At 23.4% G+C, this 17,033-nt stretch overlaps 2 protein-coding genes across 2 annotated transcripts; one reads left to right on the top strand and one right to left on the bottom strand.

Annotated features, from left to right (window-relative positions):
* Window positions 1-13,655: 13,655 nt before the first annotated feature.
* INS49_005420 (uncharacterized protein) lies at window positions 13,656-14,400 on the bottom strand (the record flags this gene model as incomplete). The annotated part of the gene is made up of 4 exons (XM_043166200.1): window positions 13,656-13,665; window positions 13,729-13,740; window positions 13,865-14,085; window positions 14,275-14,400. The coding sequence occupies 4 exons, from the start codon at window positions 14,398-14,400 to the stop codon at window positions 13,656-13,658; spliced, it is 369 nt and encodes a 122-aa protein (XP_043017232.1).
* A 1,620-nt stretch (window positions 14,401-16,020) lies between these two features.
* INS49_005419 (uncharacterized protein) lies at window positions 16,021-16,587 on the top strand (the record flags this gene model as incomplete). The annotated part of the gene is made up of 1 exon (XM_043166199.1): window positions 16,021-16,587. The coding sequence occupies one exon, from the start codon at window positions 16,021-16,023 to the stop codon at window positions 16,585-16,587; it is 567 nt and encodes a 188-aa protein (XP_043017231.1).
* Between the last annotated feature and the right edge of the window lie 446 nt (window positions 16,588-17,033).

Raw genomic sequence — 17,033 nt, 5'->3', positions numbered from 1 at the left:
CATTCTGGCTATCCTCTTCCTCCTCCTGTTGGCTCCTCAGGGGTCCAGGCCACAGAGCATCTTGAATGTGAAGTAAACAGCTTGTTGAAGGCCTCATAGCCCCGCCAGTTTCAGCCGGCTGATTTTCAAATAAGATTCAAGCACGTAGAGCTCATTTTGATACGTCGCCCGCAGGATCCGGAAGGCCCACCCAGGCTGACGATCAGGCTCAGACTGGAGGAGACGAAGCAGTACCGTGGTACAAAGCCAATGCAAGTCGAAACTCTTAAGCTTGGAAAAGAATCGCTTTTCCATCATGCCCACACCGTATCCCGCTCAGATAAACATCATCGAAGCCTCAGCTAATTCTCATCGCAGAAAGACTTTCCTTGTGCCTGAAGTTATGTACGATGAGAGCCTCCCCATGAGCCCCCACGTCTTCTTGCTGGCTGTGTTAGTCCGGAACCGTGCTTTCAGGTCCGAGGAACTCAACGACGATCCACATATCCTAAGCACACTGAGAATTCACCCAGACACGAATGAACTGCGTCTCGTGCTTAAAACTGAGATCAAAGAACAATACCTTTTCCGACGAACGGTACGGGGCGTGGAGGGGTACACAATGTCCTCACAGCCGATGACCCAAGAAATGACCAGCAGATGGTTGAAGGTGATTGGGAAACAGTTGGGGTTCGAATCCAATACCATTACGTACAGTCTGCGCTACATGGCTGGCAATAAATTGAATCAAGATCGTACGTACCAGCCCCCGGCATTCAGCTATCTTTTTCTTCATGTGTCCTCGAAGGACCACATCTTTGCTAGGGAACAGCCCACACGCATTTGCACATTGCCCACAGTGTGCTTTCTGCTGCCGAAGCCTGAATTTCGAGGTCTGACTGAGTCCCAACAGCTTCTAAGTCAAGGGGTCCACATTCGGGCCACCCCCTGATTCGGGCCACTTTTTACACCAAAACCACTATTATCTAACTCCACCAATTAAACAGATATAAATTTCAAATTAAATCAATATATAGAGATTATGTGTTAAAGTAGATGATATAATTTTAAATTTTATAAGTATTTCCGGTATTATGTTAAAAAATATATAATATTAAAAAACTCTTATATTTTTAATCTTTATATTTAAATAAATATTAAATATAAATATATAAAAATAAATATATATATACTTTTTTTATTATATTATATTATAATAAAAATAAATTTAAAATTTAAATAACTATAATAATATTTAAAATAAACCTTAAAATAAAGATTAATTTATATATTATTTATAATATTACTTAATATAAATTATATAATTTAAGATAATATTATTTTTATAAGTATTTTATATATATTAAAGTTATGTTAAGACGTTATAAATTGAAAGATTTTATTTAACTTAAAAAATAAGATTAAGTATTTTCTTATATAAATTATTATTAAGGAAATTATATTTTATAATATAAGTATAAATATAAATTTAATATAATTATGCTATATTTATTTTCTTTATATATATTATAAAGGTCTTATAAGTAAAAATACGTCTTAAATATATTTAATTTATTTAAAGCTTTATAAAGATTTATAAAGTGTTAAGAAATATAATATAATATTGTGTGGATAGTTTTTCTAAAGCTCACAAGAGCCATTCTTTTAAAATAAAGAAATAAATAAATAAAGTTAAAAAGAAAGTATATATAAAGGAGGTTCGCCCTATAAGTAATATTACGTAATATATTATGCTTATGTAATATTATAAAAAATAAGCTTTATAATGATATATAAATATCCCTTATAAATAAATCTTATATAATATAAATAAATAAAGAAGCTTAAATATATATAAGAAAAAAAGACTTATTTCTTTAATAACTTTATAATTATAAGGGCTAGAAAGCTAAAACTTATATATTTATAATATTAATAATTAATATTAATATATAAGTATTTATTATATTCTTATATAATTAGCTTACGTAAGTAGATTTTTAAAACCTTTTATAATTTAAGTAGAAAAACTATATATTCCTAGGTACCCTTTTGGCTACTTTTAATTTATAAGCTAGCCCTTTAACTTACTTTAATAAGATTATATATTAATTAATTATTACTTAATTATTAGCTAATTAATTATTAATATATATTAATTAATTAATAATTTAAGAATTCTTAAATATTTTATAAGCCTTAATAAAAAATATAAATAAAAGGGCTTCCTTTTAAAAATAACTTATATTTAAAGTAATTAAGCAAGCCAATAAAAATATAATAATAATTCTTTTATATTCTTTTATACCTATATTTTATATATATTATATTTTTATTAATTATATAATCTTTAATAAATTATAAGCTTAAATATTTATTAAAATAATAATTTATTATTTAAAAGAGTTATAATAATATTTTTATATTATATTTTTAAGTATATATAATTAAAGGAATTTAATATATAATTTATAATTTACTTAAATAAAATTAAGAAATTCTTTATTTATAATTAAGATTTAAAAATTATTATTAATTAATTATATTATATATAAAAGGAAAAGCATTTATATTAATACTTTATTAATATATATATATATATATATATACTTTAAATATATATATATTCTTTATTTATTTATTTTAAAAATTCTTTAAAAGGCTTTTAATTTAAATATATATTATATAACTTAAAAGTTTAAAGAAAATATTTTTAAAGATAAACTTAAAGTTAATTAATTTAAGGCTTATAAATTAAATAATAATAACTTTATTAATATTAATTAAAGAAAAGCTTATTTATATAATTATAAAATATTTTATATATTTAACTTATTAAATTAATAAAAAAAATATATATAAATTATTTTATAATAATAATATTAATAAAAATGTTCCTTAAAATTAATAATTTTAACTTTTTATTATAAAGTTTTAAGAAAATTATATATTATATATTTTTATTAAAAGTTAAAATATTAAATATATATATATAATATAATTTATTAATAAATAATTAATATTAATAAATAATTAATTTTTTTTAACTTTATTTAATTTTAATTAACTTTATTACTTTTTTAATATAAAAAAATTAATAAAAGTTAGCATTAATTAATATTAATTACTTTAAATTCCTTATTTTTAATTAATTTTATTAATTTAAAGGGGTTAATAATAATATAATATAATTAAAAGTTATTAAAATTTATATAAAATAATGTTTTTTAATATTAATTATATTTTATTATTTTATATTAATTTTACTTTAATTTACTTACTTAAATATTAAATATATTAAAAATTAATAATTATAATATATATTCTTTTTTAAAAGAAAATTCTTCTTTAAAACTTTAACTTTATAATTTTTAAGCTTAATATTTACTTATAAACTTTAATATAATCCCTTTTTATTTCTCTTTAAAAATAATAATTTTAAATATTATTAAATATTTAATAAATTATTTAATAATTAAGTTTTATTAAAAGTAAAATTTTTATTTATTAAGAAAGCTTTTTTATTTTAATTATAAAGATTATTAATTAAATAATAAAAAAAGTATAAGTTATAATATATTTAATTACTTTTATAAATAAATAAATTTATATACTTTAAAATATTAATATAATATTTATTAAATGTTAAAGGGTTAAAGAAACTTAAATATAGCTTAAAAAGCACTTATTTTAAAGGAATTTTAAGCTTTTATTTATAAAAATAAAAGAAAAAACAATTAGCTAATAAAATAAATAATAATGTTAAAAAGGTAATTTATAATAAATGAATTAAATAATAATATAATAATTAAAAAACATTAAATATAATATAAAAGCTTATAAAAAAGATAAATAAAGATTTAATTAATTAAATTTTAATTATATTTTAATAAATTATATTTTTAATAATATAATTAATATTCTTTAATATTGTGGTTATGGACGTGCCATAAGGGAATAGTAGCATTAGGCATGATAGGTATTATGGGTAATTAGCATTAGAGTATTGATAGGCAAGGGTTATGTGTGGCAGTATGTAATTACTTTTAGTAATTTATAGCTAAAGGAAGGTTTTGCAGCTTATGGCCGTAATCTTTTTTCTTTTTATATAGTTAATTTAAATATAACTAGTTTATTATTAATTAATATATATTAATTTAGCTAATATTAATTAATAATTGCTTATAAATAGTTATAAATAGTAAGGTAAGTAAGTAATAAATTTATATTATTATTAATTAAGCGGTAATTATTAATAATGGGAATTATTATAATTAAGTTGTGATATTTATATTAAATAGTTAATATTAATATTATAAAGGTAGGTAATTATTAATAATGAAACCTTATTTAATTAAGTATTAATAGTTATGTTATAATTAAAATTAATAGGAAGAGATTAATAATGCCTTAACTTTCTTATTATAAAGATTTAACTTATTAATTAATAAGTTCTTAATAATGCCTTGGATTTGCTAATTATATGGCGCGTTTTATTATATAGTTAATATTAAAAGTGCTTATAATTATTTTACTTTAATATAAATAATAATTTATATTTACTTAAGTTAATAAATATTTTTTAATAAATATTTTCTTATTATATAATTAATATTTTCTTTTTATATTTTAAAATAACCTTATTATATTTTTTTAATTATTCTTTTTCTTTTTCTTTATATATAAATTATTTAAATATTTTAATAGCTTAACAAAATAGTTAAATTTAATAATAATATTAAAGAAATACCCTTAAATACTAATAATGCTTTTATATAAGAATTTTAATTACTTTTTAATTTTAATAAAAGGTTTTAAAGTTAATAAGTTAATCTTAATTATTAAAATAAATTAGTAATAAAAGTAAATAATATAATTAGTTAAGTAAATATTATTATTTTTAAATTTATAAAGGAAATAATAAAATATTAAGATATAAATAATAATTTATTTTAATGCTTTATAAAAGATTTTGCTTTTTAAAATATAATAATATTTAAAAAGTTAATTATTATTTAAAACTTTAAGAAATTCCTTTAAGAAAGAAAAGTTAATATTAAAGGAAGCGTTAATAAGTAATATATTAATTTAAAAGTATTGCTTATATATAATAAGTATTTTTTATAGTAAAAGAAGGAATTATATAAGGTAGTTAATATATATAAACTTTTTAAGTTTTATATTTAATGGCTTTAATTTTAAAAGCTAGAGATAATAAGTATTTAAAAAATACTTATTATTTAAGAAATTTAAGAAATCTTAGCTCTTAATATAATTTTATTATTTATAGCTTTTACTTCTTTTTATTAAAATTTAAAGCAATTAATTTCCTTTATTAAAGATAATAAAGAATTTTAAAGATTATAATTTTTTTATTTTTAATTATTTATAAAATTAAGATAAAACTTTATTTAATTAATTTTCTTATAATAAGCATTATAATTATTATCTTATAAAAAGGAAACTCTTAATTAGTTAAATATAAGGGCTTTCTTAAGATATTAAAAGATATTATCTTAATAAAGATTAAGTTTATTAAAATACTTAAAAACTTTATAACTTAAGGAATAATTTATAAGTATTTCCTTTAAGGAGTTAATAAAGACTTTATATTTAATATTGCTATTTATTATAATATTAAAATCTTTATAATTATATAATTTATATTAAGATTTATCTTTTTAAGAGATAATAAATAATTTTCTTAATATTAATAATAATATATAATTTAATAAAATGTAAGATAAAAATAAGAATTAAGGTGGTGAATTATATAATTTATTAAATAATAAAATAAGAATTTTCCTTAATATTTATTAAATAATAAATATTAAACTTAAATAATTTTATATAATATTTCTTTTAATTTTTAAAGATTATGTTAAAATTTATTATATTTATTATATTAATATAGGGTTTTTTATTTATAATATATACTTAAAGCTTAAAGCTTATTTTAATATAAAGGTTAATTATTAATAATATTTTTATAATTAAATCTTAATTATATTTAATAAGATATATATTAATTTAAAGAATGTTAATAAGTATTTTTAAAAGGTTTTTATTATAATATTTAATAAATTATAATTATATTAATAAGTATTTAATATACTTTATTAAGGGGATAATTTCTTATAAATAATAATTATTTATATTTATATAAATATATTAAAATTATAATATATATTTTTTAATTTTAAATATTTATATAAATTATTATTTTTAAGATTAAAATCTTTTTTTAAATTTAATCTTTAATGTAATGTTAATTAATATTATAATAAAGATAATTAAAATATTAATAATAAGGGAAATAAAGTATATTATATTAATTATTAATATTAAAATAATAAGTTATTAAGTTATAATAAATATAATTAAGGAAGCTTTAATTATAATAATTTTAATTAAGGTAACTTTAATTAAGGTAACTTTAATAATAATAACTTTTATCCTTAATATAATTCTTATTATAATAATTAATAAAATATCTTAAGAAATAAAAAGTATTATATTTATAATAAAATTAATTATTAATCTTTAAATTATTTATTAATAAAATGTTAATAATATTATAATTAATACTTTATATAAATAAAATATATTAATTATAAGGCTATTAATATTAATTATATTATATTTTTTATAAAATATAAAGAACTTAATATAGGAATTATCTTTAATAAAAAAGAGAATAATTATAAAGATAATATAATATATTATTAAATTATTATAAATAATGCCTTTTTTTATAATTTTTTTTTAAAAGATATAATTATTAAAAAGGATAATATTAATAAAGATAAAAAAGATATAATATTTATTTTTACTTTTTAATTTATCTTAATTAAAAAATATATTTATATTTAATTTTAAGGCATTATTCTTAATATAAGTATTATAATTTTCTTTATAACAAGATATAAATAATACCTTGCTTTTTAATATAAAAACCCTTTTATTTAATTTAATACTTTATAAATAAGAAAAGTATTTATTAAATTTAATAAAGAATTATAAGCTTTATTTTTAAAAATGGTAATAATAAAAGTTATAATTAGTTTAATTACCTTTTATATTATTAAAAAATATATTCCTTTCTTGCTTTATATAAATAATATAAATAAGTTATATATTTATTTATAAAATATAATAAATAAATTAATTTAATAATAATTAAATAACTTTAAAAAGATATTTTTAATTACTTAAAAGTAAGGATATTTATAATACTTTTTATATATCTTTATTATATTTTTTATAAAAAAAGAATTATATTAATTATATTAATATTTTAAATATTTATTAATTAAATGTTTTAATTATTTATTAAAAAACATTAAATATAATATAAAGATAAAAACTTTAAAGATTATTATAAAGTTTTATTATTATTATTAGCTTTATAATTTTACTTTATAAAGATTTAAGTTTATTTTAAAAGATAATTATAACTTTAATTATAAAATTATTATTAATATTATATATCTTTTTAAAAATAAGCCTATTTTTTATATTATTAATTTAATAATAATATTTTAAATAGCTTAATTTTTTAAGTTACTTTTAATTAAAGATATATAAAAAGTATTTTATAAGTATTAAATTAATACTTATTTTAGCCCTTTTAATTAAATTTTTTATAATATTAATATAAACTTTATATTTATTAAGTTTTAAAAAATAATATAAATAATGAGAATTATTTATAAATAAGTTTTAATAAAAGCTTATTAATTTATTAATAAGGTTAAATGCTATTATGCTTTTCTTTAATAAGTATTTAATATCTTATATATTAAGTTAATTATTACTTATATAAAAAAGACTATTTTTTAAATAATAATAAAGGCTATTAATAATATTTATAGCTCTTAAGGCATTATACTTATATTATTTATTTTTAAGGCTTATTTATATCTTATAAAAGACTTAATTTTTATTTTTTTAATATAAAAATAAATTAAAGCTATTAAAATAATAATAAAGTTTTTAAGGAAAATAAATATTAAATAATAAGTAAATATAGCTTTTAATACTTATAATAAACTTAATATTATAAAAACTTTTAATTTATTATTATAAAGCAATATAAAAATATAATAAAAAAAAGATAAATAATAAGGCTTATATAAATATTTTATTATTAATAATTATAACCTTATTTTAAATTTTTTAAATAACTTAATAATCTTTTAATTTATAATAATATAACTATATTATTATAATAAAATAAAGGATGTTATAATTTAAACTTTATAGCTAAATAATAATTTATAATATATTATATATTTTAAGTTAAATCTTTTAAATATATATTTAAATCCTTTAAAATTAAGGTAATAAAGATAACTTTTAAGAGTAAAGAATAAATTAAAAACTTTTATTAAGATGTTTTTAATATAAATATTTATTATTTAAGCATTTCTTAATTAAATATTTATTACTTAATATAAAAAAGATAATTATAAATTTATATTAAAGCTTTAATAAAATAATATAATTGCTATACTTAAAGATTTATTTAAGGAATTTAATTATAAGGAAGTATTAAATTTAATTAAATATAATGTTTTTAAGTTTATACTTTATAATAAAAAGATATATAATAATATATAATTCTTTAAGTTTTAAATAATATATAAGATTAAGGGTAAGATTAAGAAGCCTTATAAAAAGTTATGCTTTATAATAGCTAATTATAATAATTATAATAAGAAAGAGATTTTTACTTAATTCCTTATTATTTAATAATTAAGTTAATAACTTTTAGTTGCTTTAATATTATTTTTTTTTTAATAAGGAATATATATTAAATTTTAAGATATTATTTAAGCCTATTTATAATTAAAGTTAAAGCTTAAATATATAATACTTATAAAGTTATTACTAAAGATTTATAATAAGTATTCTTTTAACATTATTATATATATTATTAAATCTTTATATAATATTATTAAGTTTAATATATATTAATAAATAATATATTATAAATATTATTATAAGGAATTAAATATAATTATTTTTATTTATAACTTATATTTTCTTATTTTAAATAGTAATATAAATAACTTTAATATTATAATTATATAAATAAATAATACTTTCTTTATTATTACTTTAATATTTTTAATAATAAAGGAAGAAAAGATTAAAAAGGTAAATATTTAATATAAGTTAAAGATAATACTTACCCTTAAAATAATACTTAACTTTAATAATATAAAAATTATTATTATAAAGCATAGTATTATTAATATATATTAAAAGGATTAAGATATAAAGATTGCTTTTATTTAAATTACCTTTCTTAATTAAGGATAATAATATATTAAGCAATAAGCTTATAATACTTATTTAGCTTTTATTTATTAATTAAAAGCTATATTTAATTTATTTATAGTTGCGTAAATAATTAATTTAAGTAAAGAAGATTATATTAAGCTTAATAAGAGGTTTTAATAATAAGTTAATTATTTTAAATATAATATATAATATATATTACTTAACTTAATTATAGTTAAATTGCTTATTTTTATTAATAATTCTTTTATTAATAATTAAGATTTTAGTTTTTAAATAAGCTTTATTATTACTTTTATTAATAAAACTTAAGGTAATAGCTTTATAAAATTAAATATTTATAATAATATTATTTATTAATTTTTTATTAAGTATAAAAGAGTTATTAAAAGCATTTTAATTTCTAAGATTTATAATATAGTTTATAAATTTAATATAGGTATTATTTTAATAGCTACTTTATATTAAATTATTATTTATCTTAGCATTAATATTATTCCTTTTATAATTTATATAAATTTATACTCTTTATATAAGTACTTAATTAAGCTTAGTATAATTAAAGAAAAATGCTTTATAATTAACTTAATAATACTTTAATAATTATATAAAAAATATAAGATTTTTAAAATTTAATAAATTGCTAGTAATTATAACTTAGCTAATGCTTTTATAAAGGGTATATTAAATAAAACTTTTAAGTAATTTATAATTATTAATAAGATTATAATTAAGGTATAAGGATATATTAATTAAGGATAGTTATTTATTTAAATAAGAGGAAAAGGTATATTAAAGCTTAATATACTACTTATTATTAGGGAAAATATTTAAATAAGAGTTAATAAAAGTTAATAAGTTAAGTTAATTATAAATAAGGTTATAAAGAAAAAATTATTAAAGTAACTTAATTTTTACTTTTATTTAATAAAAATATATAAAATTAATAAAAGTTTAAATCCTTTTTTTATTAATTAATTATAAATTATCTTAAGGAATAATATAATATAGCTTATATTTAAAATTACTTTTCTTTTAAGGGTAAATTTTATAGCTAAGATTTTTATAATAATGCTTATATATTAAGGGTTTAGGTAATAAGGGTTATTATTATTTTATGGGCATTTAAGTTGCTAACTTATATTTAATAAGTATCCTTAATTAAATTTTATAATTTAATATTTATATATTAATTTTATATATATTTTTATTTATTAATTTAATTAATATTAAATAATTCCTTAATAATTCCTTATACTTAACTTTTCTTCTTTATTTAAATACCTTATTTATTAACCTTTATAACTTATCTTACTTATTCTTTTTTTATAATTAATTAATCTTTATTTAATTATGGAAATTAAATATAATTAAGCTTAAGCTAAATTAAATCAAGGTATATTATAAGTTAAAAATTAAATAATAATATTATTAATTTAAGGGTTTAATTTAATTCTTATTTAACTTAAGCATTATAAGTAATAAAAGTATAAGTTTATAAAATATATTATAAATAAAATGTTTATATAGTAAAAGCAATAATTTATACTTTATTAATTAATATAATTAAAATAATTTATTATATATAATTATTAAAATAACTTTTATTTATTAATTGCATACTTTAATAAAATAATTAACCTTTAACCCCTTAATAATAACTTAAGTCTTTTTATATGCTTACTTTTTATAAGTACTTAATATAATTAAATAAGCGCATACCTTTAATTAATTTAATTAATTAATAAATTTAAACTTAATAGTTTTAAGTTTAATTTAACTTTTTTTTTTATATACTTTTTAAAGGTATGCATTAATTACTTAATTAAAGATTATTAATATGATTATAAATATATTATAAGGGAATAGTAACATTAAGTATAATAAGCATTATAGGTAATTAGCATTAAAGCATTAATAGGCAAGGGTTATGTGTGGCAATATGTAACCACCCTTAGTAGTTTATAGCTAGAGGGAGGTTCTGCAGCTTATGGCTGCAACCCTCCTTCCTTTTATATAGCTAATTTAAATATAACCAGTCTGCTATTAACCAACGTACGTTAACCCAGCTAATAAATATAAAATATAAATTTCTTATTAAAAGTTACTTATTTTAAACTTATATTATATTTATATTAATTAATTTAAATTAATTAAATTAATAAAAAATAAAAAGTTAAAAGTAATTAATATTAATTAATATTAACCTTTTATTTATTTATTAGCTTTAAGGTAATATTAAGGTTATTTATTTATTTATTTATTTATTTATTTATTTTTATTTATTTATTTATTTATTTATTTATTTATTTATTTTTATTTATTTATTTATTTATTTATTTATTTATTTATTTATTTATTTATTTATTTATTTATTTATTTATTTATTTATTTATTTATTTATTTATTTATTTATTTATTTATTATTTAATTAATTATTTAATTAATTATTTAATGAGTTATTTAATTAGTTATTTAGTTTTATTTATTTATTTATTTATTTATTTTGAAAAATTAAAAGATTAAAAGATTAAAAGATTAAAAGATTAAAAGATTAAAAGATTAAAAGATTAAAAGATTAAAAGATTAAAAGATTAAAAGATTAAAAGATTAAAAGATTAAAAGATTAAAAGATTAAAAACTTAAAAGAATTAAAAGAATTAAAAGAATTAAAAGAATTAAAAGAATTAAAAGAATTAAAAGAATTAAAAGAATTAAAAGAATTAAAAGAATTAAAAGAATTAAAAGAATTAAAAGAATTAAAAGAATTAAAAGAATTAAAAGAATTAAAAGAATTAAAAGAATTAAAAGAATTAAAAGAATTAAAAGAATTAAAAGAATTAAAAGAATTAAAAGAATTAAAAGAATTAAAATACTTTTTAAGTTATATTATTTATATTTATATTTATATTTAAATTTTATATTTTAAATTTAAATATATTGCTTAAAAATATAAATATAAATATAAATATAAATATATAATATATAAATATATAATTATAACTTTAATTACTTTAAGCAATATACTTATATTAAGCGCCAAAACTTATTATATATATTATAACTTACTTAAACCTTACAACCTTAAGCAAATTAATTAAATATAAGGATTTTAATTAATTAAGATGCACGGTTATACCATATAAAAAGCCCTTAACGGGCCCCTGGGAGCTACTTATTTATAAAAGCAGCATAATTATATGATAATTTATAAAGAGGGGGCCCTCGCTTCGCAGCCCCCCCCCTGGCGATGTCGCTATGCGCCCCCGCCTCCCATTACGGGATGGTTTAGGTTTAGGAAAACCCTATAATAATCATATCCTAGGCTAATTAAATGTAAGGATTCTAACCAATCAGCATGCATGGTTAAAAGATGGCACTGGCGGAGGAGTAACAGAGATTATTTTAGACGAATAGCACTTGCAAGACCTGGTTGTTTCCGGCCTTTCATGATCCTCGCTGAGACTTCACCTTACAACGTTGTAATTCAATTTTAACTGATTTGCTGTGTAATGACGCACTTTTGTAATAGGTTGTCAGATTTATTGATTCGTCTATCCATAACAAGTCTCCATATCCGGTCTGTCGTTTACTTCATAATGTTCTAACATTGATGGGTTGCCCGCCGCATGATCCGAGAGAACAAAGAATCTCGGGAGGATGCTGGAGACTAAGGCTCAATGACCTCATTGAGCCTTTTTGGAAGAGACCATGGATGTTCATTGACTTCAGAGAGTCTTCCTACGGTGCTGGAGACCTGTTAGGTATCGGCCTCATTGGGCTTACACGAGTAACAAACTCCCTTCGATGATGCAACGATTGCGCCGTGAAAAAAATCAAAGTCCTAAATGCAGTGAAACGCTCTGTATTCTATGTTTGTGGTTTGAGATGACAAAGAACTTTTTTGAGATCTTAAAAAGATGTGAAGCGTTACTGCTGATCAGGGCATGACCCATTTCACCGGTGCCTTCAAGCAGCATGTAGAGATTACTCGCAGCAAAGACCTCGTACAGTTATGCTACACATGTTGGAAATCATTTACGCGCAGACATATCACACCAGCCAATACCGATCACGTCAATTCAACTCACAGCTTGTTGGTCCTAAAGTCTCATGGGAGATGTGGGAATCTGTCTGAAGTGTAAAAGACGTGGCACACTTTCAATATAAGACTCGTTCCCATAGAAGCATCACTGAAAACACAAGAACTTCATGGCACGAGATTTCACGGTGACGAGATCTTTATTTAAAGGGCTTGTCATCTTAAACAACCAGGTGTGACCGCGTTTGTCATCGCCTCAACTCCATCCCAAAAAAGCCAGACCATCCATGATCCATATCCCCAAAAACGTTGGTCTCCGCTCACCTCCCTACTTCCCGCTGTGTAGCTGTCAACAAACCAGTTTAGAACAGCCTTTGGGTCGGGAAGGTCGGAAGACTTACGCTAAGGGTTGTCTGGTCACAACTCCAGCAGCAAGGATCTGGGGGGCGTGAGTGCAGGCTATCCCAAAGAACCGTTAGTCATGTTTAACGCATAATGGCCAGCCAGTGGTAAGTTAGGTAAACGCCAGACACTCACCTCAGGAGAGCTCCCAAGACACACCGGGGACGCGGCCGACCGGGAGGGGGAGCAAGCTCCTGGAAAGCGGTAGGGGTGACGTCGATGTCGCCATCCTTGCAGGCCTCACACCGGTCAACGACTTTGACTGTGGTGGTCTTGCCCTGGTAAGAGATGGTTGCAGTCTTGCCGCAGACGCCGCGGCCATCGAAGTCACTGGCTCCCAGGGCAGCAATCCGGTCCTGCAGCAAAAGGAGTCAGCTATCAAAGCACCGAGGAAGAAGTTTCATTCTGATAAGGGAAGGACCAGGCCACAATATGGCCATGGCTTGTTTCAAAACCTGCAACCTGACAATACCTTTAAGGTACAGGCTATAAGCAGAAAATGGCTTTTCTTAAAGGGGTTAAAATTGTATCTGGAAGCTGCTTACGTTGGTGGTATAGTATCCACCGCAGGCGACCTGATTACCGGTGACGGGATCGTAGTAGGTCATCTCGCCGACTTTAGCGGTGGCGGCCACGACAAGAGAGAACAAGGTAACTGCGTTGAGCATCATTTTGATGGTCGTTTTGGGTGGTGTTATTTAGATATTCTCTTCTGGACTAGGATGGGTATATTGCTTCGATGTAGACAGATATCCTCAAGGCGTGTGTTGATTGAGAGATGAAGAAAAAGAGAATAAAGGTTAAGCATTTGGGAAGCGAAGGAATCGAGTCCTTATGTTTTAAGATCAAGAAAGGAGGCCGCGGTGATTCGCACCGGCCGGGCCGTCACGGGCGGGCCGTCACCAATAAAGGCGTTTTCACAAAGAAGGATTCTCACTCCGTCATCCCATAAACTTGGAGTTTTGTGAGAATCGTTTGAAAATTCAGCGTCTGGTCATTCAGCCCAGGGCCAACGAGCGGCAAGAGTGATGACTTATCAATCGGAATGGCCCTGAGGACAGTAGACAAACAAAGTAGAATGAACGAGGAGAGCCATTCCAACGGACCGACGATACATTTTTCTATCAAGATAAATGAATCTACATAGTGCTCACACATCTTCTCGGTTGTGACGGATGGACAGCCCGGTTGGAACTGGGACAGTGAACTACCACGTCACCGTCATAAGCACTCTTGTTATGAATCGATGGTGTATGGGGACGAGTTGGTGGACCGATTAAGACACTTCGTGACGAAGACATGAATCACGAATTTTTAACAGCCTTTGGAAAGGCTCTCGTCGACATGGAAGCTCAAGATCATGTTTTCGTGGCAACATTTGGGGCTGCCCTTCTGTGATCAGGGCTGACCAGCTGCCATCCTACCCTCCGTCGCTTGCTTTCTTGATAATTTCTGCTTTCCGTGTACGAAAAAAGTGACTTGGGGACAGATTTAGAAGAAAATTGTCTCAATCTCTTCACTTCCCGGATCGCCTCATACCGAATTGGGGAATCTCATATCCATGAATAAAGAAATCACCCTTGTAGACTTAATTTGGATTTAGAATCGTTAAAGGTGAACACTTTCTGTATGATTCGTATGACTTAACGCTTCTGATATCTCGGTTCAACTTGAATCCATTAATTCAACATGATTATCCATTGTACTAAAACGTTAACAGGTTCGCTCACGTAAACATTGATTCCATTCAACATTTTAGGCCCTTATGCTGTAAGCTGCACCTAAGGCATCTATGATATTGTTAACACCTCTGCTAGCTGATGCTTATGAGTACATCTTCTTATTCTTACTGATATTAATCATTTTCCTGATACTTTGTGCTTGAATACCATGCTAAAGCTCGGCTTAATGCACAACAATGCCAAAACAATACCATTGTTCTGGAATTATCTAACCCCATGTAAGTGAAATCATTATTAATATGCTATTGAGATTTATACAGTTAGAATATGTGGTTGCAACAATGGCATTGTCCATGTGGAACGAGCACCCTTTATATCCCCTCCAATCATAGACAAAATGGTGTCCTATCCTCTGAAGTATAAATATTCCTAGTTTACTCGTCTTCCATTTTTCTGTCCCTCCCACATCTGCAAAGTGCAACAGCCACTTGAGATACACAGAAGCTTGGACTCTCGGCGAATCAGTTGGATCTTGGCTCTTCTCTGGTTACTGCACTGCACCCGCATCCCCTACTACTACACAAAAACGTACTCACCACCATCACAGGTATGAGTCTTTACTCACAAACCGTCGACATCACTTCTCCGGAAGGTACAATGGACGCAAAGCTGGCCTCCACCGACACGCGCGCCTACGCCGCCCTCGCCATCGCCATCATCGCCATCGGCGCACAGCTCATCATGGTGGTCTTCATGGTGAAGCTGTGGCGCAACGCACGGCCCTCCCACCGGTCGGCCGATCCCGAACGCGGTCTCGAACTCGACAACGTCCCCCGCGCTGCGCCTGCTGACACACGTCCCCGCGGCCTCCCGGGCTCCCCCATCGAGTATCCGGTCGCCCCCACTCCGGCGCAGTCCCACGGCCGCCCGGTCGCGGCTTACAAGGCTTACACGCCTACAGAACGCCACGGGGGGGAGGCCGATGCGTACTTCTACCCGCCGGCGCCGGCGAGGAAGCCCACGTACACCGCGGATAGCGGTCTCGGCACGCAGACCCACGGCGCGGACTACCGAGAGCAGCGGCGCGAGGCCCGCCACGAGTCTGACGGGCACAGGACCAACACGAACGACGCTGACTACGGCCGCAGGGGCAACAGGTTTGCCCACGGTACTTAGGCGTGTTCTGATGGTCTTGTGGCTGAGTGGCTCTAGGGCAAGTATTCTCAGGTTTGTTCCCTCTCCTTTGTTCGCTCGGAGTTAACCCTTCCCCATCCTTTTCCCTTCCTTTTCCTGTTGTTTTACATGGACTTCAATTTGTCTGGTATGCCCCTAAAGGTAAGCAAGGTAAGTAGTTTTCCAAAAAAAAAAAAAAAATCATAACCCTACAACATCAATTAGGTTGATTTCCCTCCAGTCTTGGCCCTCACTGTGTGAACTCTTACTGCAGTCTTTGTTTTCTTTGTGTCCCGTGCCGTACAACAATTCCCTCGGTTCGAAACATAGCATTTCATGCAATAATAAAGCAGAGACTTGGGAAAGTCGCCTTGTTCTTTTACAATAATTTGTTTGTTTTATTACTATCCGTAGCATTGCTGCTCGAGACGGTTGTGCCAAGACTTGTA

This window comes from Diaporthe citri, assembly GCF_014595645.1.
Source record: "Diaporthe citri strain NFHF-8-4 chromosome Unknown scaffold_17, whole genome shotgun sequence".
NCBI classification, from domain to species: Eukaryota; Fungi; Ascomycota; class Sordariomycetes; order Diaporthales; family Diaporthaceae; genus Diaporthe; species Diaporthe citri.
The sequence above is the reverse complement of the archived record's forward strand: the minus strand, read 5'-3'. Positions and strand labels throughout refer to the sequence as shown.